The 24,482-nt window shown below is 39.0% G+C and overlaps 1 protein-coding gene across 6 annotated transcripts in view; it reads right to left on the reverse strand.

Annotated features, from left to right (window-relative positions):
- The window catches only part of LOC139996218 (uncharacterized), a 79,530-nt gene that overhangs the window by 32,778 nt on the left and 22,270 nt on the right, over positions 1-24,482 (reverse strand). For 4 of the 6 annotated variants that reach the window (XR_011802171.1, XM_072020439.1, XM_072020452.1 and 1 more), the window contains 6 exons: positions 6,808-24,309; positions 3,236-6,621; positions 2,719-3,073; positions 1,864-2,112; positions 1,640-1,789; positions 766-1,095 (listed from right to left, as the gene is read on the reverse strand). Coding sequence is in view for 5 of the 6 variants with exons in the window: in XM_072020439.1 (XP_071876540.1) it covers positions 766-1,095; positions 1,640-1,789; positions 1,864-2,112; positions 2,719-3,073; positions 3,236-6,621; positions 6,808-24,309 (21,972 nt within the window). In the remaining variant the exon portion in view is untranslated. The remainder of the gene's footprint in view (positions 1-765; positions 1,096-1,639; positions 1,790-1,863; positions 2,113-2,718; positions 3,074-3,235; positions 6,622-6,807; positions 24,310-24,482) is intronic. The other 2 variants (XM_072020474.1, XM_072020460.1) reach the window with 2 other exon arrangements.

The following is a 24,482-nucleotide window of genomic DNA, read 5'->3' on the forward strand; positions in this document are numbered from 1 at the left end:
TTCATCTCTATTCATATAAGTATTTTCGGTTTACGGATGGTCCTTAAAACATTCCTTATGTTTATTACACGCTCTTGCCAATTACGGAGAAAGCTGGTGCTTGCTAGCGAAATAGCGGGCTTTTCCCATGAACTCCTCATAATTTTATTTATTAACCAATGAGCATCGCGGATCGTTACCCTCACTTTTCTACCGAAAAGAGTGAACGACGAATCCGCGTTCTTAGTTCAAAAAGGCGCACCCACATCGAGTTTTCCTCCTTAATAGTACGAGACGGGTCTACTACTGTTCATCTAATCTTCGAGTAGTCAACTTAACGGTCTTACCATTAGAGTAGTCATCTACTGAACTCAGTCAAATCGTCATCACTAAAATTTACGCGACACTAGCGTTGTCGAGAGAGTATGGTCCGCGTGAGAGAGAAAGAGAGAGAGAGAGAGAGAGAGAGAGAGAGAGAGAGAGAGAGAGAGAGAGCGTTGGATCCGTTGTGACGAGAGTTGCAAATTAATTATTGAGTTGTCTAAAGTATAGTACGTTATTGTGATTATAGTTCACGTTAAACAACCATCGTTTCCTGTCTAATCAACATCTGTATCAATTCATATATTCGTAAATAAACCATTATTAATTATTAGTATTATTCCCGATACTACATTAATCCACCTGGGACCATGATCCCTAAGCGAGGGTTGACACATTTATAAAATTGTAGAACCAATCATTTTGACTGTTGTGGTATTTTTAGTGTTAAATAACGAATCTTACCACGAGGTTTAGGTACTCCACAGAACCTAAAGGAAACACTGACGTCCTCTCCAGCAGTTACTGTAATCGATTTTTCCGAGGGTCTGGAAACGAACATGGCTGGCTTTTCACCATCCATGGCGCTAGGTGATATTACATCTACAGTAGCGATACTGTCTACGTGGCCATAAGCGTTAATAGCTCTACAAATGTACGTGCCCCTTTCTGATTCAGTGACTTCCGGTAAAACCAACGTGTGAACACCAGATTCTATGAACGTCTTCGCTTTCGGGATCGAGACCGGCTCTCGCCTTTCGCCTCGGAACCATCTTACCTCCGGTGCCGGAACACCTGTATTTATCGTTAATCATAGGCATTTTGTTAGAAATTATTCAATTTTATATTAAATAAACAAATATATTAAGATTTATTCGTTCAATTCGTTTCTCTAATTATTTTTGACATGTGTCAGTTTTAAGGGAAGAAAGAATTTTTTAATTTCGAACTTGTAGCATCTTTTACGTTCCTAGTATATGTCAACCGTTTAGGAATCACATTGATTAAATCTACGAACCGATCTTCGAATCTGTAGGAAATAAAGAAAAGCAATAATGTTACAAGTACTATTTTCCTTAAGTTTACTACTATTTTTCCAAGTAATTTATTAATGCTTAGTATTTTTCATTATTTATGCTATCTTCTTGCTGTAAATAAACTCATGGAATTAGGTCATTTGTTTCTTGAAAATCGAAAATTAACACGTCTGGGAATTTATTCTAATGAAATTAGAAATTTACAAAGGATGGAATTGTTCGAGTGAGATGAAATTGAATTCTGCAGCGAACAGCTATGTACATGTCATAACGTAAATATTCATTAATTAAATGTTTAATACCTTTGACTTCGACTTGCAAAGCAATAGTACCGCCTTTGGGAACGCTGTAATCGCTCAAATAGCTAGAAAATCGCGGTCTCTTGTAAGTTTCGATGTTGAAGTAGTCGTCGAACGATTTCTCGTGTTTGCCCACGATTCGTCGTTCCCGTTCTTCAAAATATACAAATTAATCCGAATGTGATATTTGGACGAGATATTTTGTTAACTAAAATTACAAAGATTACCGTTGAATTGAACGACATGCGATATCTCTTCGGTTCGTAGATCGTTCATCGCTCTGCAGGTATATCGACCGCTGTCCGTCGAATTGGGTGCAGCAATTTCCAACCGGTAGATACCGTCGTCTAAGTAACATTGTCTGAATCGATCGCCTTGAAGAATGCAACCGTCTTTCAACCAGGAGATGATCGGTATCGGATGGCCACGAACTCGACATTCCAGGATCAACTCATTGTCAGATGGTCGATAAGTGTCTGTGTCATGATAATTTTATTGCAATATCAATAATATGTTAGAAAATTAAATATTATTATATATTTGTGGTAGTTTGGGTTTCTATCGTGTTTTTACATATTAGTGCGTTGTACTTTGTTCCGTCATACTAATAAAACACGATCGAAACTCGAAAAACCACAATTATGTTATCCGATCATCGTGAAGGTTTAAAATCTTAAGAGAGATTAATAGATATGTTTAAAAATAGATGTATATCTTTAAATACAAGAATATCGATATAATATTTTAATACCATTAAAATTTCCAAACCTTTTCGGGCTTTTACGACCCAAAATCAAATCAACTAAAAATAAAAAGTTTGCGGTTTCAAGCGTAAAGATTCTACAAGTATCATAGAAAATTAGGATTTCCAACATTTAGCGTTTCAAAATTCCAAAAATTCATGCAATTCTTTTTAACACAAGGGTAATTCGATTATTTTTAATCGTGTTATACACAACGTATAACGTTGCAACATTAGAGAACACGATAGTTTTGTCCAACACTATGCTTCATCTTCTCGTTTCTTTATTTTTCGTTTATTTCACAAATATTTAGTAGTTAGAATACTTTTAGATACATACCTTTGATGGATCTTGTAAAAGTGGGGGGTGACAATGCTGGTTGGAAATCGGGATAAACTTTTAATGTGGATTCGGTGGTCGCGATTCCGTGAATATTTTCGGCAACACAGGTATACAATCCGGAATCTTCAGGGAGTGCTTCGTGCAATTCAAAATAAGCCATACCATTATCGAATCGAGTTTTATATTTGTTCGCAGTTATGTCAAGCTTCTCGCCATCTTTTGTCCAGTAAACTCTTGGTTCTGGGTGTCCAAGTACGGTGCAGGTTAATCTCGTTCTCATACCAACTCCTACGGTTCTATTCGTCAATCTTGTGCAGAACGATGGCTTCTTTCCCTTGTCACGCGGCGTAAGCTGTGTAAGAAATCATTTTATATATGTAACTTTTAAAAATAGTCCTTTGAAAAATATATTATTTCTTTTGGAATTTTAATTCTTTATTTTGTTGGTATTTGGAATATAATGAAATACGTTTGATGGCTTTTGAAGATATAAGAACATTTATTATATTCTTACCTCGTCCTTGATAGGTGGCAAATATATAGACAAATTCGAACCACGATCGTCTAAATCAATTCGCGAACTAGTCCTTGTTCTACTAGTGTATCTCGGTGGTTTGCTAACAGTAGCAGCTGTAATAGTCGTATCACTATCACCCGTCGAATAGTCATCGTACTTCAACAAACTAATGGATCTTGTTCGAGTAATTTGATCGTCCCTTTTTCTTCTTCTTCTGTAGTACGTCCCAGTATCGTAGTAGTATCTATCGATCGGAGTATCCCTCAGTTTATAATCAAGAAAATCATCGATTCTCTTCCTGGTCAAAGATGTCAGGGAATCTCTCCAGCTGTACGATCTAGAAGTGCTAGAGAGCCCCGAATCGAAACCAGAGTCGTGTCGATAAGATTTGTCTCGTCTGTCCCGCCAAAATTCCACGTCAGAAGAACCAGCTTTCATTCTTCCAATTCGAAGCGCGTCATCCGCCATTTTTCTAAATAATTGATCCGATTCGCTTTGTCTTATTTTGGACCAAGTATCGTCTCTTAGTTGTTCTTGTCTTCGTCTACGAAGCCTGGATGCCTCTTCTTCCTGTCGTCTTCTTACGCGTTCTTCTTCTTCCTTCATTTCTCGCGCTGCTTCTTCTCTTCTTAATTGCCTTTCTGTTTCCCTTCTGCATCTCCTTTCTTCATCTTCCCGCCTCGAACGTTCGGATTCTTCTCTATTCTGACGCTCTTCAGCTCTTCTTCTTTCCAAACGTTCAGTTTCCCTCCTCCTCATAGATTCTTTATCTTCGTTCCATTGTCTTTCAGCTTCTTTCCTCTTTCTCCTGCGTTCTTCTTCTCTTTGAAGCCTTTCTTCTTCTTCCCTGCGTAATTTCGCTTCCTCTTCCTGTCTTCTTTGTTCGCGTTCCCTTCTTCTACGTTCGCGCGTTTCGTCTTCTTTTCTTAACCGTTCTTCTTCAGCTTTCCTAACTTTCTCGGCTTCTTGTCTTATCTGTTTCTCTTGCTCTTCTCTTCGACGCCGGATTTCTTCTCGTCTCTGGTCTTCTCGTTCCAGTTCTTTCTTTAATTTTTCTGCTTTCTCAGCTTTCCTACGTTCTTCCTCTTCCTTTTTCAATTTCGCCCTTTCCTCTTTCCTTTTGCGCTCCTCTTCTTCATGTTTCAGCCTTTCCTCTTCCTCTTTCTTCGCACGCTCTTCCCTTTCGCGTTTTCTCTGCTCCTGCTCCTTCTTCCGTTTTTCTGCTTCCTCCCGTTCTATGCGCTCATCTTCCGCCTGTTGTGATCTTCGTTTTTCTATCCTTTCACGTAACTTTTCTTCTTTTTGTTCCAATGCCTCCGATTCGATCTTTTGTTCTTCTTCCACTTTCTTTCTACGTGCTTCATCCTCTTGTTTCTTTCTCTCAGCCTCCTCTTTCTCCTGCTGTTCTTTTTCCTGTCTTAACTTTTCAGCTTGTTCTTCTTTCCTACGTTTTTCTTCCTCCTCCTTCTTAAGATCTTCCTCCTGTTTTAATTTCTCAGCTTCTTGTTTTAATTTTTCAGCTTCTTCCTTCTTCTTACGTTCCTCCTCTTGATTTAATTTCTTAGTTTCTTCTTTCTTTTTACGTTTCTTGTCCTCTTTTAATTTTTGTGCTCCTTCCTCTTTCTTATGCACTTCCCCTTCCTTTAATTTTTCAACTTCTTCTTTCTTCTTATGTTCTTCCTCCTGTTTTAATTTCTCAGCTTCTTCCATCTTACGATCTGCATCCTGTTTTAATTTTTTAGTTTCTTCTTTTTCCTCGCGTGCTTGTTCTTGTTTTAATTTCTCAGCTGCTTCTTTCTTCTTATGCTCTTCCTCCTCCTGTTTTAATTGTTCAGCTTCTTGTTTCTTACGTTCTTCTTCTTGTTTTAGTTTCTCAGTTTCTTCCTTCTTTTTGCGCTTCTTTTCCTCTTTTAATTTTTGTGCTTCTTTCTTTTTACGTTCCTCTTCTTCCTTTAATTTCTCAGCCATTTCTTTCTCTTTACGCTCTTCCTCTTGTTTTAGTTTTTCAGCCTCTTCTTTCTGTTTACGCTCTTCCTCTTGCTTTAACTTCTCAGCCTCTTCTTTCTTTTTACGCTCTTCCTCTTGTTTTAGTTTCTCAGCCTCTTCTTTCTTTTTACGCTCTTCCTCTTGTTTTAGTTTCTCAGCCTCTTCTTTCTTTTTACGCTCTTCCTCTTGCTGTAGTTTTTCAGCCTCTTCTTTCTTTTTACGCTCTTCCTCTTGTTTTAACTTCTCAGCCTCTTCTTTCTTTTTACGCTCTTCCTCTTGTTTTAGTTTCTCAGCTTCTTCTTTCTTTTTACGCTCTTCCTCTTGTTTTAGTTTCTCAGCCTCTTCTTTCTTTTTACGCTCTTCCTCTTGTTTTAGTTTCTCAGCTTCTTCTTTCTTTTTACGCTCTTCCTCTTGTTTTAGTTTCTCAGCCTCTTCTTTCTTTTTACGTTCCTCTTCTTGCTTTAGCTTTTCAGCCTCTTCTTTCTTTTTACGTTCCTCTTCCTCTTGTTTTAGTTTCTCAGCCTCTTCTTTCTTTTTACGCTCTTCCTCTTGCTTTAACTTCTCAGCCTCTTCTTTCTGTTTACGCTCTTCCTCTTGCTTTAACTTCTCAGCCTCTTCTTTCTTTTTACGCTCTTCCTCTTGTTTTAGTTTCTCAGCCTCTTCTTTCTTTTTACGCTCTTCCTCTTGCTGTAGTTTTTCAGCCTCTTCTTTCTTTTTACGTTCCTCTTCTTGCTTTAATTTCTCAGCCTCTTCTTTCTTTTTACGCTCTTCCTCCTGCTTCAGTTTTTCAGCCTCTTCTTTCTTTTTACGCTCTTCCTCTTGCTTTAGTTTTTCAGCCTTTTCTTTCTTTTTACGCTCTTCCTCTTGTTTTAATTTCTCAGCCTCTTCTTTCTTTTTACGCTCTTCCTCTTGCTTTAACTTCTCAGCCTCTTCTTTCTTTTTACGCTCTTCCTCTTGTTTTAGTTTCTCAGCCTCTTCTTTCTTTTTACGCTCTTCCTCTTGCTGTAGTTTTTCAGCCTCTTCTTTCTTTTTACGCTCTTCCTCTTGTTTTAACTTCTCAGCCTCTTCTTTCTTTTTCCGCTCTTCCTCTTGTTTTAGTTTCTCAGCCTCTTCTTTCTTTTTACGCTCTTCCTCTTGCTGTAGTTTTTCAGCCTTTTCTTTCTTTTTACGTTCCTCTTCTTGCTTTAATTTCTCAGCCTCTTCTTTTTTTTTCCGCTCTTCCTCTTGTTTTAGTTTCTCAGCCTCTTCTTTCTTTTTACGCTCTTCCTCTTGCTTTAATTTCTCAGCCTCTTCTTTCTTTTTACGCTCTTCCTCCTGCTTCAGTTTTTCAGCCTCTTCTTTCTTTTTACGCTCTTCCTCTTGTTTTAGTTTCTCAGCCTCTTCTTTCTTTTTACGCTCTTCCTCTTCCTGAAGTCTTATTTTTTCCATCTCTTGCTTTTTATGTTCCTCTTCTTCGCGATGTAGGTTTTCAGCTTCTTGTTTCTTGTGGTCTTCTTCTTCTCGTTTTATTTTCTCTTCCTCCTCTTGCTTTTTGCGTTCATTTTGTTGTTTTAGTTTCTCAGTTTCCTCTTTCTTTTTTCGACCTTCTTCTTCTTGTTTCAATTTTTCTTCCTCTTCTCTTTTCCTGCGATCTTCTTCCTCGCGTATTAATCTTTCCTGTTCTTCCTTCTTTCTATATTCTTCTTCTTGCTTCAGTCTTTCTTCCTCTTCTTTCTTTTTACGTTCTTCTTCTTCTCGTTTCTTCTTTAATTCTTCTTCTTGTTTCAATTTTTCAGCTTCTTCCTGCCTTTTATGCTCCTCTTCAAGTTTTGATTTCTCTGCTTCTTGTTTCTTACGTTCTTCTTCTTGTAATTTCTCAGCTTCTTTTTGCTTGCGTTCCTCCTCTTTTTGTTTCATTATCTCAGCTTCTTCCTTTTTCTTACGTTCCTCTTCCTCTTGCTTCAGTTTTTCAGTTTCTTCCTTTTTCTTACGTTCCTCTTCCTCCTGCTTCAGTTTCTCAGTTTCTTCCTTTTTCTTCTTTTCCTCCTCTTCTCTCAGCTGTTGTTCTTCCTCCCGTTTCCTTTCTTCCTCCTTATGTTTCTGTTTGTCAGCTTCCTCTTCCTTCTTACGTTCATCCTCGTCCTTGTCCACTATTTTCATTTCTTCTTCGACTTCTTCTTTCTCTTCCTTTTTACTTTTCTTTTTCTCTTTATCCTTCTCCCACACTACCTGTACATTCAACAATTTATCTCGAAGCAAGTTTATATCATTCATCAAATTCAAAATAGGCGTTTCGAGCTCCACAAGCCCTTCTCCGCTTAAACTATCCTTCCACAGTGCTTCAACCTTCTTAGTAGAATCTTCCAGCTCATACAAACTTACGTTCAAGGTTTTTAACACGCCAGAAATTTCCGTAATCTCCAAATGCGATGGTTCAGCTATAGGTTTATCAGCAGATTGCTCTCTAACAATCGCAATTGCCTTGCGAAGCATTTTCAATGATTCCATCGGCTCTTCTCCAATCTTTTGTTTATCTAAAACACTTTGAATTCCCTGTTTAAGTTGTTCAAGTGGCTTAGCCAACATATTCAAAGCTTCCTTCTCAATCTGAATCTCTAGACCTAGCAAACCTTTATAACTTTCTATCTTATTATCAATCGACTCAATAGAGTCGTTTACTTCTTTAATAGAGTGAATCAATTTCGTCGATATTCTCGTAGCTTCTTCCATAGAAATAGCACTCTCTTTCTTCTGCCTTTGCACTTCCTCGCGTTGATCAGACAGGACAGCTTCCAAAGCAGCTTGTAATCCTTTCAATGGTTTCTCCAAGTTTTCAAGATATACAGTCGAAGATTCTTCCACTGTCATAATCTTCTCTTTCAGTTGCAACAGAGGTTCAGCCAAGTATCCAATTATAGTTTCTGTTATATTTGAGGCTAATTGTAATTTTTCAGCAGCTTCTTCTTCGATAAACGATATACTCTTCTCAAGATTAGCTAATGAATCCACAATAGCATCGATACTAGCTTCTTCTTCCTCTATACTCATATCTGTCTTATTTTTCAGCACTAAGAAGCTTTCTTGCACGTCGGCTAATGGTTGCACCAATATCTTCACTACCTCGTATTCACTTTCCTTCTCAGCTTTCATACTTTTAATAACATTTTCTTCCATTTCAATGATCGTCGATTTTATAACTTCCACCGGTTGCACCAATTTCTCAACGACAGACCAATCTGGTGTATCGATCCTCGACATCTCTTCGGCAAGTCCAGGCTCAGGTTCCACCACAACGCACTCTCGAATCTCAGCAATAGATCTTTCTATTTCTTGCAAAGGAACTGCCAAACATTCTGTGATCCAATGACTCGATTCTTCTGGCATTGGTTCCACTTCAGGAGACATCACTCGTTCTTCGAGTACAGAAATGCTTCGGTGCAGAGTTATCAAGGGCTCGGCTAAAGCAGATAACAAAGACACCTCATCGACTGGTCGATCTTCCACAGATTCAACCAACATACGATCTTCGATTAATGCAATCGAATTGCAAAGTTCTTCTAAAGGTTCAATTAATGGATTTAGCGTGATTTCTGGCTTTTCCCCACTATCAAAAGATTTCTCTTTCGTAGATTCAATAGCGGTTTGCTCGTTAATAACAGACACAGCTACGTTCTTCAGTTCTAACAAAGGCTGTGCCATAGCCTTCAATAAAGAAATGTCCTCTTTTTCGGATAATGTCAGAGCAATCTCATTCGCGTCCATTGATTTTCTTTCTTCGACAATTATCGCCAAACACTCTTTCAATTCACTGAGCGGCTTCGCCAAACTCTTCAAAGTTTGTGTATCTTCTTCAGAAATTGAAAGAGCCATTTCTGAAGGCGATTCTACGGTACCTTGATCCACAATTATCGGTTCTGTGACTTGAACATTTGCTTCTTCAACAACATCCGCCCAAGTCTTCAAAGATGAGGCTTCTTCTGAGATAGTATCTGCTGCTGGTTCGATAATTATCTGTTGTTGATCGATAGTAGCAGCACGTTCTACTAGATCGTGAAGAGTCTTCGCAAATGTTTCAAATGCTGCGACACTTTCAGTTTTAGGGAGTTCTTTTGAAAATTCTGGAGCAAATTCAACGGCTTGTTGAATAGCAGCCACAGAAGTTTTTAAGTCTGTCAACGTCTGTGCCATTGTTTTCGATTGAGAAGCATTTTCAGCCTCTGACATACTTTGCATGCCCTCTTCTACCATCATATGCTCTTCAATCACTGCGATTGATTTCTGAAACTCTTCGAGTATTGGTTTTAAAGTTGTCTTTTCAAACGATACTTTATCAGTTTCTAAACTCTTCGTATCGTGCTCTATCACATGTTCTCCTTGAATCGCAGCAACGAAACATTGTTCTAATCGTTGCAACGGTGGAATAAGTTCGGTTAATATCGTCATAGGTTTCTTCGTATCCGATGTTTCCAATATTTCAGCTTCTTGAAGCTTGATCTCTGCTATAGTCGAAATGGATTCTTGTAATAACTTGGCAGGAACAGTAACTGTTTCTGAAACTTGAGCTTCAAGTTTTTGTGGTGTCTCTAATTGAATCGTTCCTATAATTGTAGCAATCACTTTTGGTTTTGAGATAGCCACAGAACATTGTTTTCTGAACTCTTCCACAGCTTTTCCAAATGCTTGCAACGCAGACGCGTTTTCGACGTCTGGAATTTGTTCGCCAGGTTTTTCTATCGTTGTCAACTGTTGCACCACAGCTACGGACGTTCTTAAATCACCTAATGATCTTTCTAGATTTTTCATTACAGCAAAGTCTTCAGCGTCTCCTGTTAAACTTAAAGTTTCCTTGGCAAAAACCAGTTGCTTCTGAATTTCTGCCACGTTTTTGTCAAGTTCTTCTAACGTCAATTTAACTGGTAATTCTTGTAAAGCTGGAATTGCTTGAGAAATTTCCTTGACAGTTTCGTATTTTGTTACTGCTTCTTGCTGCATGGCTAATAAGAACGATTCTTCGAGTTTGTGCAATGGTTGCACCATGCTCAAGAGGAGTACAACTTCTTGTTCTTTCTTCTTCCCCAATAATTCACTTTCTTTGTCTACATTCAAAATTGTATTTTGTAGCTCTTTAATAGGTTCAATGACAGTTTTTACAAAATCTTCGACCACTTTGTTCTTCGCCGGAACTTCTTCGGATTTCTTCACTTCGTATTGTTCGACTGCAGCTAACAGTTTTTCTCCAGTTTCTTCTATCGATCGTGCAAAAGCTTCCAATCGAGACTTTTCTTCGCCTGTCCTCAATTCTTTTGTTTGATCTTGCTGAGCAATTGTTATTTCCTGAACAGCTGCCACAGACAATTTCATCTGTTCTAAAGACTTCTCTGCTGCTAGCATCATACTAACTTCACTAACTTCTTCTGAAATTGACGCGGTTTCGCTCGTTTGCTGTTGAATAGTAATTATAGATTTCTGTAATTCTTCCAATACAGGTTGCAAATTTAATTTATCAACAGGAATTTCACTCTTCTTCAACTCCTTTGTAGTCTCTTCTTCTAGCATTTTACCTTCTAGCAATGCAGCCTGTAAAGCTTGTTCCAATATATTCAATGGTTCTATAAGAACATTTAATTTCACATTAGTTTCCTCTTTAGGTATTTTCAATTCTTCTACCTGCTGCATTTTCTCTTCTTCAATGTGAGAAAGCGACTCGCGTAGAACATGAACCGTATTACTTATCTTCTGAAGAATTTCAACATCCACCATCTTTGCCTGTTGCTTCTCAGCTTCTTCCAACTTCTTTTCTACTTTCTTCTGACTTATCACTGCTGAACATCTTTCTTCTAACTGCTCTATCGATTTGGCAAAAGCTTCCAAGGCAGATTTCTTCCGAGTCTTTATTTCTTCAGTCCCTTCCGAAGAAAGCGTGATTACTTGTTGAACAGCGATAGTAGCTGTTTCTAGTTCTTCAAGTGCTTCATTTATATCCTTCGCAGACTCCAATTTTGAGGATTCTTCAAGGCTCGTAGCTAACTGTTCTTGAATATTAACAATGCTTTCTTTTAATTCTTGGAAAATTGGTCGAAGGACAACAGCCTGTGGAGTTTCTTTTTGAATTTGTTCCACGGATTCGAGTTTCTGGTCACTCGCTTGTTGAACCACGTTCACCAAAGTTCTTTCTAACTGTTGTAGAGGATGCATCAAAGGAGTCAACGTTTGCACATTCCCTTTTTGCAATTCCAACGTGCCAATTTCTTCGGTGCTCTCTTCCTGTATCTTCATAATAGTCTCGCGCAGCGTGTGAATCGGCACGATAATCGTCTCGAGAACTCGTGTCTCCAGTTTTTCAGCTTCCATCGACTCCATCACTGTCTCCTTCGCGTCCACTTGATGCTGACTGACCATAGCCAAGCATTCTTCTAGTTCTTGCACCGATTTGGCGAAGTGTTGCAGCGCTGTCACCTTCTCTGTCTCCGACGGTGTTTCTTCTACGCCTGGTTCAGTGGATACCACACTCTGAATGATCGCGAGAGAAGAATTCAAGTCTTCCAGCGATTTTTCTGTGGCTTGCATGATAGTAGTCTCCTCAATGGAGTGCTCTGCCACTGTTTGCAATTTTACTTGTTCTTGTACCGATGCTACGCATCTCTGAAGTTCTTCCACGATAGGTTGAATATCCAGTTTTTGCAAAGGTGGAGCTGCTTGAGAAATTTCCTCAATTTTGTCGAGTTCCATCGAGATTGCCTGTTGAACAGTGGAAGATAGCGAAGTTTCTAATCTTTGTAGCGGTTCTACCAGGATCTTCAAAGCACTTTCTGATGCAGCTATTTTAGAAGAATCGAGAGCTTCCACATGTTGCAATTTTTCTTCTTCGATTTTCATAATAGTTTCCCTAAATAGTTGAAGAGGACTGACAGCCATGTCTAGTATTTCCACTTGAGACTGTTTTATTTTTTTGGGGACTAGCTGTATGCCAATCTGTTGCTGGGAAATTACTGCTAAACACTTTTCACCAATTTCTTCCACAGATTTTGCGAACGATTTTAGGATTAAAGTTTTGTCCGCGTCTGATAAATCACCCGTTCGTTCAGTCTCCAATATTATTTCCTTAATAGCTGCTGCCGAAGATTTCAATTGTTCCAAGGGTTCTTCTATAGTCTTCGCGACAGAATCTACCAATTTATCTTTCGATTCTTCTTTAGTAGGTTCCAAAGAAACTTGTTCTTGAATTACAGCAATAGACTTTTCTAACTGCTCTAAAACAGGCCCGACATTCGACTTCATAGAGGATTGGACATCTTCCAAGTCTGATGTAGATTCTTCTTTAACGATGCTCGTCTCTTGAACAGCCACTGATAAAGACTTTTCCAATTGTTCCAAAGGTTCGACCAAGGTGTGTAAAACACCAGCGATTTCTTTCGTTTCTGGCATAATTAAAGTTTCAGTCTCTTGCGTCTGTTGTTCGTCAAGTTTGGAAATGGTCTCACGTAAAATTTGAATTGGACTTGCTATATTATCAAGAGCTTGCTGTCCAAACTCTTGCATATCTATTTTAGCAACTTGTGGCTGTTGCAAAATACTAATTTCAACTTTCTGTTGACTAGAAATCTCCGAAGACACTTTTGCTATCTTTTCCACACACTTGGCAAGTGTTTTCAGGGCTGTTGTTTTCTCTTCACTGGTTAATTCTTTGGTTTCTTCTGCCTCAAGAGTTTGAATGGCCGTCACAGTAGATTTGAGAGTTTTCAATGGACTTTCTATCAATTCAGCAACAGAAGCTTCCACTTTTGTAGTGGACACATCAAGTTTTTTCGGTTGTAGAGCTATCTGTTCTTCTATCATAACAATTGATTTCTGCAGTTCTTCCAGTACAGGACTAACCTTCAATTGCTCCGTAGGTAAAGTAGTACTCTTTATTTCTTCGGTCGTTTCATCTTTCGATGGACGAATTTGTTCAATTGCTGTGCATAATAATTGTTCCAATTCTTCTAAAGGATGCACCAGAGGTTTCAAAGCTTCTACTACGTTTTTGCTTGTTTCATCTAAAGCTCGTACCTCGTCAGTCTTCTGTTCTTCAATCTCAGAAGCTGTTTCACGCAAGAGCTGAATAGGCTGAGTCATCATTTCTAAAACTTGCTCCAATTCTTCTTTTCGAATTTTTTCTGGAGATTCTATCTTTATTGGAGGAGAACTGACAATCGCTGTACATTTTTCTCCTAATTCATTCACCGATTCAATGAATGTCTTGACTGCTGGTATCTCTTCTATATTGGAAAATGTTCCGGCACTTTCAGTTCCAGAAGTTACTATTTTTTGTACCGCACCGATTGAAAATTTAAGATTTTCTAGCGATTTGTCTATTTCTTTTGCAATTAACGCCTTATCCTCTGATTTGTTCATTTCTTCAGTCGCTTCGAGGATTATTTCTTCTTGAATTCTGGCGATGGATCTCTCCAGTTCTTCTAGAATATTGGCTACTGGTAACGATTGCAAAAATGGAACGTTTGATTCTGTTTGTTCCGTAATTTCTTCATGTTCTACAGTTTGTTGCTGAGAAGAGATATCCAAAGATTGTTTCAATTTTTCCAAAGGATAAACAATAGTACTCAAGATAATTGCAGCTGTCTTCGTAGGCAAATCTAATTGTTCAGTTTCTTCCAATTTCTCTTCCTCGATTTTAGCAATAGCCTCACGAAGATTTTGTATTGGGCTGACTATCTTCTTCGCGATATCTGCTTCTAATTTTTGCTGTTTGATTAACTCAGCTGATTCTATCGAAGGCGGAGCAGAACCAAGTGGCGAGGCATCCTCTGGTTTCACTTGTTCTTGAGAGACCATGAGGACTTCTATCAGTTCTTGAAGAGGTCTCGCTGTGGTTTCCTCGATATCCAAATTTTCTTCTTTCGTTTTCGCCATCACTTTGATTTCTTCGACCACTTTCATACTCTTCGTTTCAGCAGTCTGTTGAATAACCTTTACGAGTTCAGAAATCGCTTCATTTACATTTTGTGCGTTTCCACGTAGTGGAATACAATCTGTAGGAAGCTGAGAAGTTGCTCCTTGGATAGAAGAGAGTTCACGTTGAAGAGATTTTAGAGGTTCTGAAAGTATTTGCAAGGATACCATTACGTTTTCTTTCAGTGCTGGTGTTAACTCTTTTTCAGTCAAACGAAGAATCTTTTCTGTGGCTTGATCTACGTTTATTAAAGATTCCAACAGACCAACAAATTGCGTTTTAAGTTCTGAGATTGAAGAGGAAGATAATGTGTTTTGAATCGATACGCTGGTTGCTTTTAAGTCGTAAAGGATTTGTATGAGGGCTGTTAATTCTCGAATTCTTCGTTTCTCTTCTTCCGATCTTGAGGAAAGAGGTTCGTCTAGTGCTACAGACACGAGACTGGTTAGTTCTTTGAAAGGTTGTTGTAGAGCATTGATCAGCGAGCCTGTCTTTTGTATCAGATTGATTCTTGCCTGTTTTCTTTCCTCCTCTGCCTTTTCTTCTGCTTTTGCTAGGTCTTCTATTTGTTCTAAAGCTTCCATAATCTCTCTTTGTCTTTCTGCCTCGTTTGATTCTTTTGTTTTCTCTTCTCTTGGTGATTCTTCTACGACTCTTTCTGTTGTTAGCGTTTCCTCTACTTTTTCAAACACTTGCTCTTTAGCATCATGCTTTTGTTTTAATTCTTCTGATTTTTTAGATTCTTCTATTTTTATTTCTTGACTTACCACTTCTTCTTTTTCAATTTTTCCTTCCTCCATTCTTTCGACTGCTGTTTCATTCCTTGTTTTTTTTTCTTCTGATTCTATCGTTTGTGCGTCTATTTCTTCCACAGATTCTTCAACACCTGATGCTCCCTTTAATTTTTCTGTTACAGCCACTTTTTCAGACGATGTTGTTTCTTCGTCCACAGTTTTAGCCGGCAGTGCTACTCCACCTGCCAAAATCTCTGCTTTTTCTTCTTCTACCAACTTTTCGGTTTCGTCAAGCGGAGCTCCCACTTTTACCACATCCTTTGGCATTTCCTCCGTCATCTGAGGCAGAGATTCAACTGTTTCTTCTTTTATCGATAGTTTCTCTGCTATATCAAATAATATTTGGCCAGCATCTTCTTTTGTCTCTTCGGATAACACAATAAAGCTTTCCTCTGCTTTCGACAATTCTTCTGTTGATTTATATGTTGCTACTGATTCTCCTCCTTTCGTTATCTCAAGATCGCCAGCTTTTTCTTCTTCCATTCCTTCAATCGATTCGACTTTTCCGACTTTTATTACTTCAATGCTTTCAACTTTTCTCTCTTGCACTAATTCAGGAGACACAGCTGCTGCTTCAAGAGCCATAACTGCTTCTTCTTTCATTTCTTTCAGAACTTCAACTTTTTCTTCTACCAAATCAGGAGATTCAACTGTTTCCGTTCCCATTATTTGCAGAGTGCCGACTTTTCCCTCTTCAGTTACTTCAAGAGCTTTAGCTTTCTCTTCTGTTGTCTCCTCAAGAAGTTCAACTTTTCCTTCTGTCACTCCTTCGAGGGTTTCAACTTTTTCTTTTCCCATTACTTGGAGAGCTTTGATTTTTCCTTCTTCAGTTACCTCAAGAGCTTTAGCTTGCTCCTCAGTTGTTCCCTCAAGAAGTTCAACTTTTCCTTCTGTAACTCCTTCGAGGGTTTCAACTTTTTCTTTTCCCATTACTTGGAGAGCTTTGATTTTTCCTTCTTCAGTTACCTCAAGAGCTTTAGCTTGCTCCTCAGTTGTTCCCTCAAGAAGTTCAACTTTTCCTTCTGCCACTCCTTCAAGGGTTTCAACTTTTTCTTTTCCCATTACTTGGAGAGCTTTGAGTTTTCCTTCTTCAGTTACCTCAAGAGCTTTAGCTTTCTCTTCTGTTGTCCCCTCAAGAAGTTCAACTTTTCCTTCTGTCACTCCTTCGAGGGTTTCAACTTTTTCTTTTCCCATTACTTGGAGAGCTTTGATTTTTCCTTCTTCAGTTACCTCAAGAGCTTTGGCTTTCTCCTCAGTTGTCTCCTCAAGAAGTTCAACTTTTCCTTCTGCCACTCCTTCAAAAGTTTCAACTTTTTCTTTTCTCATTACTTCCAGAACTTTGATCTTTTCCTCTTCAGTTACTTCCAGAGCTTTAGCTTCCTCTTCTGTTGTCCCCTCAAGAAGTTCGACTTTTTCTTCTATTACTCCTTCGAGGGTTTCAACCTTTTCTTTTCCCATTACTTGGAGAGCTTTGAGTTTTCCTTCTTCAGTTACCTCAAGAGCTTTAGCTTTCTCCTCAGTTGTCCCCTCAAGAAGTTCAACTTTTCCTTCAGTCATTCCTTCGAGGGTTTCAACTTTTTCTTTTCCCATTACTTGCAGAGCTTTGATTTTTCCTTCTTCAGTTACCTCAAGAGCTTTAGCTTGCTCCTCAGTTGTTCCCTCTAGAAGTTCAACTTTTCCTTCTGCCTCTCCTTCGAGAGTTTCAACTTTTTCTTTTCCCATTACTTGGAAAGCTTTGAGTTTTCCTTCTTCAGTCACCTCAAGAGCTTTAGCTTTCTCCTCAGTTGTCCCCTCTAGAAGTTCAACTTTTCCTTCTGTCACTCCTTCGAGGGTTTCAACTTTTTCTTTTCCCATTACTTGGAGAGCTTTGATTTTTCCTTCTTCAGTTACCTCAAGAGCTTTAGCTTGCTCCTCAGTTGTTCCCTCTAGAAGTTCAACTTTTCCTTCTGCCACTCCCTCAAGGGTTTCAACTTTTTCTTTTCCCATTACTTGGAGAGCTTTGAGTTTTCCTTCTTCAGTTACCTCAAGAGCTTTAGCTTTCTCTTCTGTTGTCCCCTCAAGAAGTTCAACTTTTCCTTCTGCCACTCCTTCGAGGGTTTCAACTTTTTCTTTTCCCATTACTTGGAGAGCTTTGATTTTTCCTTCTTCAGTTACCTCAAGAGCTTTGGCTTTCTCCTCAGTTGTCTCCTCAAGAAGTTCAACTTTTCCTTCTGCCACTCCTTCAAAAGTTTCAACTTTTTCTTTTCCCATTACTTCCAGAACTTTGATCTTTTCCTCTTCAGTTACTTCCAGAGCTTTAGCTTCCTCTTCTGTTGTCCCCTCAAGAAGTTCGACTTTTTCTTCTATTACTCCTTCGAGGGTTTCAACCTTTTCTTTTCCCATTACTTGGAGAGCTTTGAGTTTTCCTTCTTCAGTTACCTCAAGAGCTTTGGCTTTCTCCTCAGTTGTCTCCTCAAGAAGTTCAACTTTTCCTTCTGCCACTCCTTCAAAAGTTTCAACTTTTTCTTTTCCCATTACTTGCAGAGCTTTGATTTTTCCTTCTTCAGTTACCTCAAGAGCTTTAGCTTGCTCCTCAGTTGTTCCCTCTAGAAGTTCAACTTTTCCTTCTGCCACTCCTTCGAGAGTTTCAACTTTTTCTTTTCCCATTACTTGGAAAGCTTTGAGTTTTCCTTCTTCAGTTACCTCAAGAGCTTTAGCTTTCTCCTCAGTTGTCCCCTCAAGAAGTTCAACTTTTCCTTCTGTCACTCCTTCGAGGGTTTCAACTTTTTCTTTTCCTATTACTTGGAGAGCTTTGATTTTTCCTTCTTCAGTTACCTCAAGAGCTTTAGCGTGCTCCTCAGTTGTTCCCTCTAGAAGTTCAACTTTTCCTTCTGCCACTCCTTCGAGAGTTTCAACGTTTTCTTTTCCCATTACTTGGAGAGCTTTGAGTTTTCCTTCTTCAGTTACCTCAAGAGCTTTAGCTTTCTCCTCAGTTGTCCCCTCAAGAAGTTCAACTTTTCCTTCTGTCACTCCTTCGAGGGTTTCAACTTTTTCTTTTCCCATTACTTGGAGTGCTTTGAGTTTTCCTTCTTCAGTTACCTCAAGAGCTTTAGCTTTCTCCTCAGTTCTCTCCTCAAGAAGTTCAACTTTTCCTTCTGTCACTCCTTCGAGGGTTTCAACTTTTTCTTTTCCCATTACTTGGAGAGCTTTGAGTTTTCCTTCTTCAGTTACCTCAAGAGCTTTGGCTTTCTCCTCAGTTCTCTCCTCAAGAAGTTCAACTTTTCCTTCTGTCACTCCTTCGAGGGTTTCAACTTTTTCTTTTCCCATTACTTGGAGAGCTTTGATTTTTCCTTCTTCAGTTACCTCAAGAGCTTTAGCTTGCTCCTCAGTGGTTCCCTCAAGAAGTTCAACTTTTCCTTCTGTCACTCCTTCGAGGGTTTCAACTTTTTCTTTTCCCATTACTTGCAGATCTTTGATCTTTTCCTCTTCAGTTACTTCCAGAGCTTTAGCTTTCTCTTCTGTTGTCCCCTCAAGAAATTCGACTTTTTCTTCTATCACCCCTTCAAAGGTTTCAACTTTTTCTTTTCCCATTACTTGGAGAGCTTTTATTTTTTCCTCTTCAGTTGTTTCACGCGCTTTTGTTGTTTCCTCTTTCATTGCTTCAAAGGTATCGACCTTTTCTTCTTTCATTGGTTCGGCACCTTTAACTTTTCCTGTTTTCTGTTCTCGAAGCTCGTGAATTTTCTCTTCAGATTTTATTTCCTCTATCTTCAATCGTTCTTCTTCAGGTGATATTTTTTCAATAGTTAACACACTTTCCACTTCTTCCCTTGAAACTTCAATAATCTCATCCACAATAGTTTCAATCTGTGTAATAGTAATAGGGACATCAGGCGAAATATTTTCTTCTTTCTCTTCTGTCATAATTTTCTCTACATTCGCCACCATTTCTATTTCTCTTATAGAATCGTTTACACTCTCCAAAACATCCACCATAGCAGACAAGGTTTCGACAAGCGAAGAACCTTCAGAAGCTCGTTCTCTTATTAACCTGACCCGATGAAGAGACAAAGAGGAAGCCAACTCTGTCGTAGAATTAGCCAGAGCCTGTAGAAGAGTCACAGTCTGGACGGAAACAGAGGATATCGATTTTTGATTAATTTTTTCCTTTAATACATTCAAAGCTGACCGAAGTTGATTAGTCGGATACAAAAATCCTTCAACGATAGCTTCTTCATCTACCGCTTGCTCAGTGAACGTTTGCATGAAATGTGTTTCTGATAACGTAATTTGCTTCTCTAAAGCTTCCAGCGACTTCGAAATCACTTGATGAACAGATTTATCCACATTCTTATCCAAAACTGCAATTGTATTCTTCAAATGATTAAACGAACTCGACAGATTATATTGAAGAGTAAATTCGTTGCTAGATCTTCTTGAATAATCAGTCCCACCAATTTGTTGTTGAACAGAGATAGTAGCATTCTTCAGTGAACTCAATGCACCTTCAAAAAGTGTTGCTCCTTCTAAATTAGAAATTCTTTCTAAAATAGTTGAAGTTTGTCTTTGTAAACCTTCGACTGCCTTTGAAATAACGCTTTGCCTTTCGTCTAACAAAGCTGATTCTGGAACTAAACTTTTTCTGCTACTTTGAACGACCGAAAGACTGCTCAAAAATTCCACTAAAGGTTCAACAAGAGTTCGAAATTCAACAATTATTTCTCTTCGCTGATCTAAGAGCTCAAGCTCTTGCGAAGTGACGTTTACTGTGTTTAATAAATAATCCAAAGGCTTTACCAGAATTCTGGCTACATCTGTCTCCAGAGTAACATCAGCTTGAGCTTCAAGAATTTTCATCTTTTCCTCGATATTTTCTAAAGGTTTTGAAATCTCACGAAGAGATCCAAGAAGCTCTTGCCTAGAATGAATATCTTTCACAACGATTGGTACCGTATCTTTGATATCTCTAAGAAGATTCAAAATAGGTTCACAATTTTTCTTCAGATCAGAATTTTGATCAAGCTTCTCAATTGCACTATTGATCACTTCAGATTCGATCACGTTCAAAGGATGAATTAAATGGTTCAAGATTAATAGTTCTTGGGCACCATGCTGATGTGACTGCTGGAGAACTTTCTGAAGATTGTTCAAAGGTTGGAGAAGGTTCTTTAGCACAGATACAGTCTGACTAACTATTTCTTCGTAAGAATTAACCGATGTTCCAGTTGTCACTCTCATCTCAGAAATCGTCTTCATAAGTTCTTCCAAAGAATTAGCTAATATAGAAACTGGAACAATGGTAGTTCCAGCTGTAGGTTCTTCAAAATCTTCCAAAATCCCTGTTATATCTATCTGAACACTCTCCAGAGTTTTAGACAAAGAAACAACCAAACTCTTTGCTTCTTCTTCTTTCTTCGCTTTCTTCATATCTTTCTTTTCCTTTGGCAATTCTTCTATCGTTGTAATTAACTGTTCTGTTCTTTGAGAACTTTCTTCGACTGCAGTCTGTTCAACTATCGATTCAGTAAACTGTGTTTCAAGCAATTTCGTTGTGCTTTCCATTAGAGTCGCTTCAGGAATAGTTTCTTGAGAGGCGTGTGCTGTAATTTCTTCTCTTTCTGGAAGAATAGTCTCCTGAGGAATGGACTCTACTTGAATGGTTTCTTGAGACGTTGTTGCTTCCACCATCTTCTCTTGAGTCATTGATTGTACCATTTCTTTCAATTCTTTCCTGTAAAGAGCTTCTTTGATAGAAATAGGTATCTGATTTTCAATTTCTTCCACGATATCCACTACAGGTCGAAGTGTTTCTTCTCCAGCGTGGTCTTTAAGAATGTCCATGATAGTCTGCAAGAGATACTTCATTGGTCTGCCCAATTCCTCCAAAGTTGTCAAATCTGCTGGTTCGTGGTACATCGATATAGCATTTCGTAATCTTGTTAAAGGTTCACGAAGATCTACCAAAGCCTCTATCAAATTTTCGTCGCTCGGAGGTTCAGAATACGATGTTTCAATAGCAATTCTGTTTACGTCTTTCTTCAATTCGTCGACGGTTGAACTTAAAACAGATTCTTCTTCATCCTTCGTGCTTTCTTCAGATGTATTTGATAACCAATGTTTCATAGGATATAAGGATCGAGAGATCCTATCTGCTAAACCGAACGACTGAACTTTCTGTTTCTTCGGTTCTTCCTTTTTCGGAATTAATTTTTCTGCTTCTCTTTTAGCTTTCTTTTTTGATGCCTCCCTTGCAATCAATGGAGTGTCTTTCTCTATTTCTTCGAGTAATTCCAAAACTGGAAGAATTACGTCCGTTCTTGCATCGGTGTTTACCATAGTTTGAACCAATCTCTTCAATTTCTCGATTGGCCTTATTAGATCTTTTAAAATTTGCTCCTCTTCGGGTTCATGTTCTTGGGTCAATAAAGATCTCTGCAGACTCAACAGACATTCTTTTAGTAAAGAAACCTGTTCTACAATCTGTTCGTCTACCGGATTCTTTAAATTAGCAATCGCCACCGCTGAAGATCCAATATTCTGCCTTAGATCTTCTATAGATATCGTTAGACACGAGGTATAATTAGGATAACTCTTTTCTTGTCTTTCTAACGCCGAAGACAAAGCAAAGTGAACATTACTGAGATTCTGATCGACGTTCAAACCGTCCAAAATATGTTTTGTCGCTTCTTCAGCTTCCACTAACTGAGATATTGTCTTTGGTAATTGAGTTTCAATCTCTTCTATCATTTTCCAAAGATCTTTTATCGAATTGATATCTTCTTGTGATGTGAAGTGTTTTAACGCTTTCGATACAACGATCTTCAGCTTTTCAACTGGAATCGACATTTTACGAATCACTGGAAGCTCCTGGAAAGTTCTTCCTTTGGAAACAAGAGCCGTTTGAAGATCCAGCAATGGTTCCTTCAGATCTATCAGGCTATTTATCGTTTCATCCTCTCTCAAGGTCATCGCTGTATGAACTGCGTCAGATACATATTGTCTGAGCTCTACGAGACAAACAGCTATTTCGGAAGAAGCTAATTTTTGAGAACTAGCTGCTCCATTTGTAACAGGTTCGACGTCTTCTATATTCTGTAGAGCACTGCTTAAAGCTGCTTGAACATCTATTAAAGGATCCAGGACTCTATCTGTCAAATTGTGAGGCTGTTCCTGTATCGATCTCGAAGATGTACTTTCTTCCAATTCGTTGTCCGTTTTACAAATAATTCGCTCGATATTATTAACCATTTCCAATATAGATTGCAAAGAATTCTCGTTCAAATTAGTTATCGTTGATTTCAATTGAGAAATGGCGGGTTCCAAGAGTTTAGATATCGTTTCGCAGTTCTCTGCGGTGGAAATTGAGGTTAGAGCACACTGAAGAGAATACAATGGACCTTCCAGATTTGTTAGAGATTCCAAGCCAATTTCTCGTCTTTGTGGTGTTCTCAGTCTTCTGTACATCTCGTCAACTCGGTCGAAAATGGAGCAGAGTCGAGGATCGAGAGTATCAGCAATGTTTTCGTACGTTTTCAACGTTTCCCGAAGGCTCACTCTCACTTCCTTTAGAATATCTTGCTTAGGCTCTTCGACTACCCTTTTCTGATCTTCCATTGGCTTCTTATCTTTTACTCTTTGAATCTCGACGATTGTTTGTTCAGCGGATTCTTGAAGAGACTCGATCAATTTCGTTCGATGCTCGGATAAGATGCCCCTGGTTTCGTAAGTCTCCAAGGCAGACTTCAACGTATCTAATTTTGCTTTTAATTCGCGCGTTGGAAGAATAAGTTCTTCTGCAATTTTAGAAGCACCGTCTGCTTTTGCTTCGATGGTGGGAAACCGACTGAGAGCTCGCGCCATGTCTTCTATAGACTTCGAAAGAGACTCGACCACTACCGTATCCACAGTTTCTATCGTCCCTTTAGTTGGATCCACAGAAACGTCGTTCAAAAAGAAATCTAAGGTATTGAGAATATCCTCTAAGCTTGCTACCAATCTTGTAGCTCGCTTATCCACAGTTAAAACATTCCTGACATTTTCATCGAGCTTAGAAACTGCAGAAATCATCCTGATTAAAGCAATCGGTCTCTCGCCCTTTGCTCGTCCAGTTAGCTCATGTTCGAGCTTCGTGATTCCCATAAGAATTTCATCCACCGGGTCTGTCAGGCTTTCCAAAATTGCAATTAAATCCATCTTACGATTTTTCACGTTTTCCTGACGTTCTATTAATTCCATTCCACGAAGAAGCTCCTCTGTCGGACCACCGATAGCTTCCAACAAAGAAATTCGAATGGTTTGATTCAAAGATCTATCACCCGCGTTCTTCAATGCCTTTGACTCTATAGAAGACACTTCTTCGCATAAGTTTTGAATAGGTTTGATAACGTTATTCGTCACGATCATCTTACACTCTTCTTCGCTACCAGCGTTCAATTTTGTTTCCAGATTGTCGATGCTCACTAAAGTGTCTCTAACAATAAAAACAGGTTCTTTGAGCCTCCTCATATTGTCCAACAATCTTTCCTTGTTACTTTTCGATAATGACTTGTCAGATTCACTGGTCGTCTGTTTCTTCTCGCTAGATTTGTCGGCCACGTCTTCTACGTAAGGTTCTTCGGTCTTGTTTATAGACTCTATACGTTGAAGCATTTCGGTATTGGCGCCTGCTGACCCACTTTTTCTTCGTTTCCCATCGATTTCGCTGCCAATGGACGACTCTTCCGAGCTACCTTTCTCCCTTTTATGCTTCTTCTTTCGGTGTTTTTTCTTCTTTGGAGCACCAGTGACGGAATCGAAGGAAGAATCTCCGCCTATTCCATCGTCTATGCTCGAGCCAGCTGTTTTCTCTGCACTCAGACTGCGTTTCCTTTCTCGTCCGTCTTCGTGTAGTCTTTGAACTTGATTCTCCGAGATGGAAAGTCTCGCTGAAGACAGTGCATCGGCGAAAGTGTCGCTGTCATCTTGTTTCAACGAGGAAACCGGTGACATTGGAGACACTGGTGAAAACGGTTCGTCTTTTTGAGCGCTGTGAAAGCTTTCCGATTCCATTTTGTGGCTCTTCTCGCTCTTTTCACTTTTGGACGAGGAGCTCGATTTTTTTCTCGGAGGTCTCGTCGGTGGTTTGTCATCTTCTTCCAGGCTATACCTGGCAGATCGTTTTAAAGAACTGCGAGAGTCTTGATCCGGGGAGGAAAAGACACGGGTTACGTCGTCCATGATGGACACGTCCTCGAAGTCGGCTTCTGTACGAAGGTCGTCGCCATCTTCCGCGCTGACGAAATAATCCGGGGACACGTCGATCACCACTGCTTCCATTAAGAGGTTTCCGGAATTCGAAGATTCCTTGACGAATCGCATTGGAGGCAGTTCGATCACGTTGTGCTCTATAAAATATAGGCAATAAAGTCTTGAAGATTATAATTTTGTTAGTTTTGAAGATTTCATCTTGCTGGTTCTTGTTAGCCTCTTTTATCATTAGTTTATTGTTAGCTTTCTTATCGGTTTTCATGAGAATTTAAAAGACGCAAAAGTTTTGAAAAACGTTAAATAGGCGTTA

Source organism: Bombus fervidus, chromosome 2 (assembly GCF_041682495.2).
Source record: "Bombus fervidus isolate BK054 chromosome 2, iyBomFerv1, whole genome shotgun sequence".
Classification (NCBI taxonomy): Eukaryota; Metazoa; Arthropoda; class Insecta; order Hymenoptera; family Apidae; genus Bombus; species Bombus fervidus.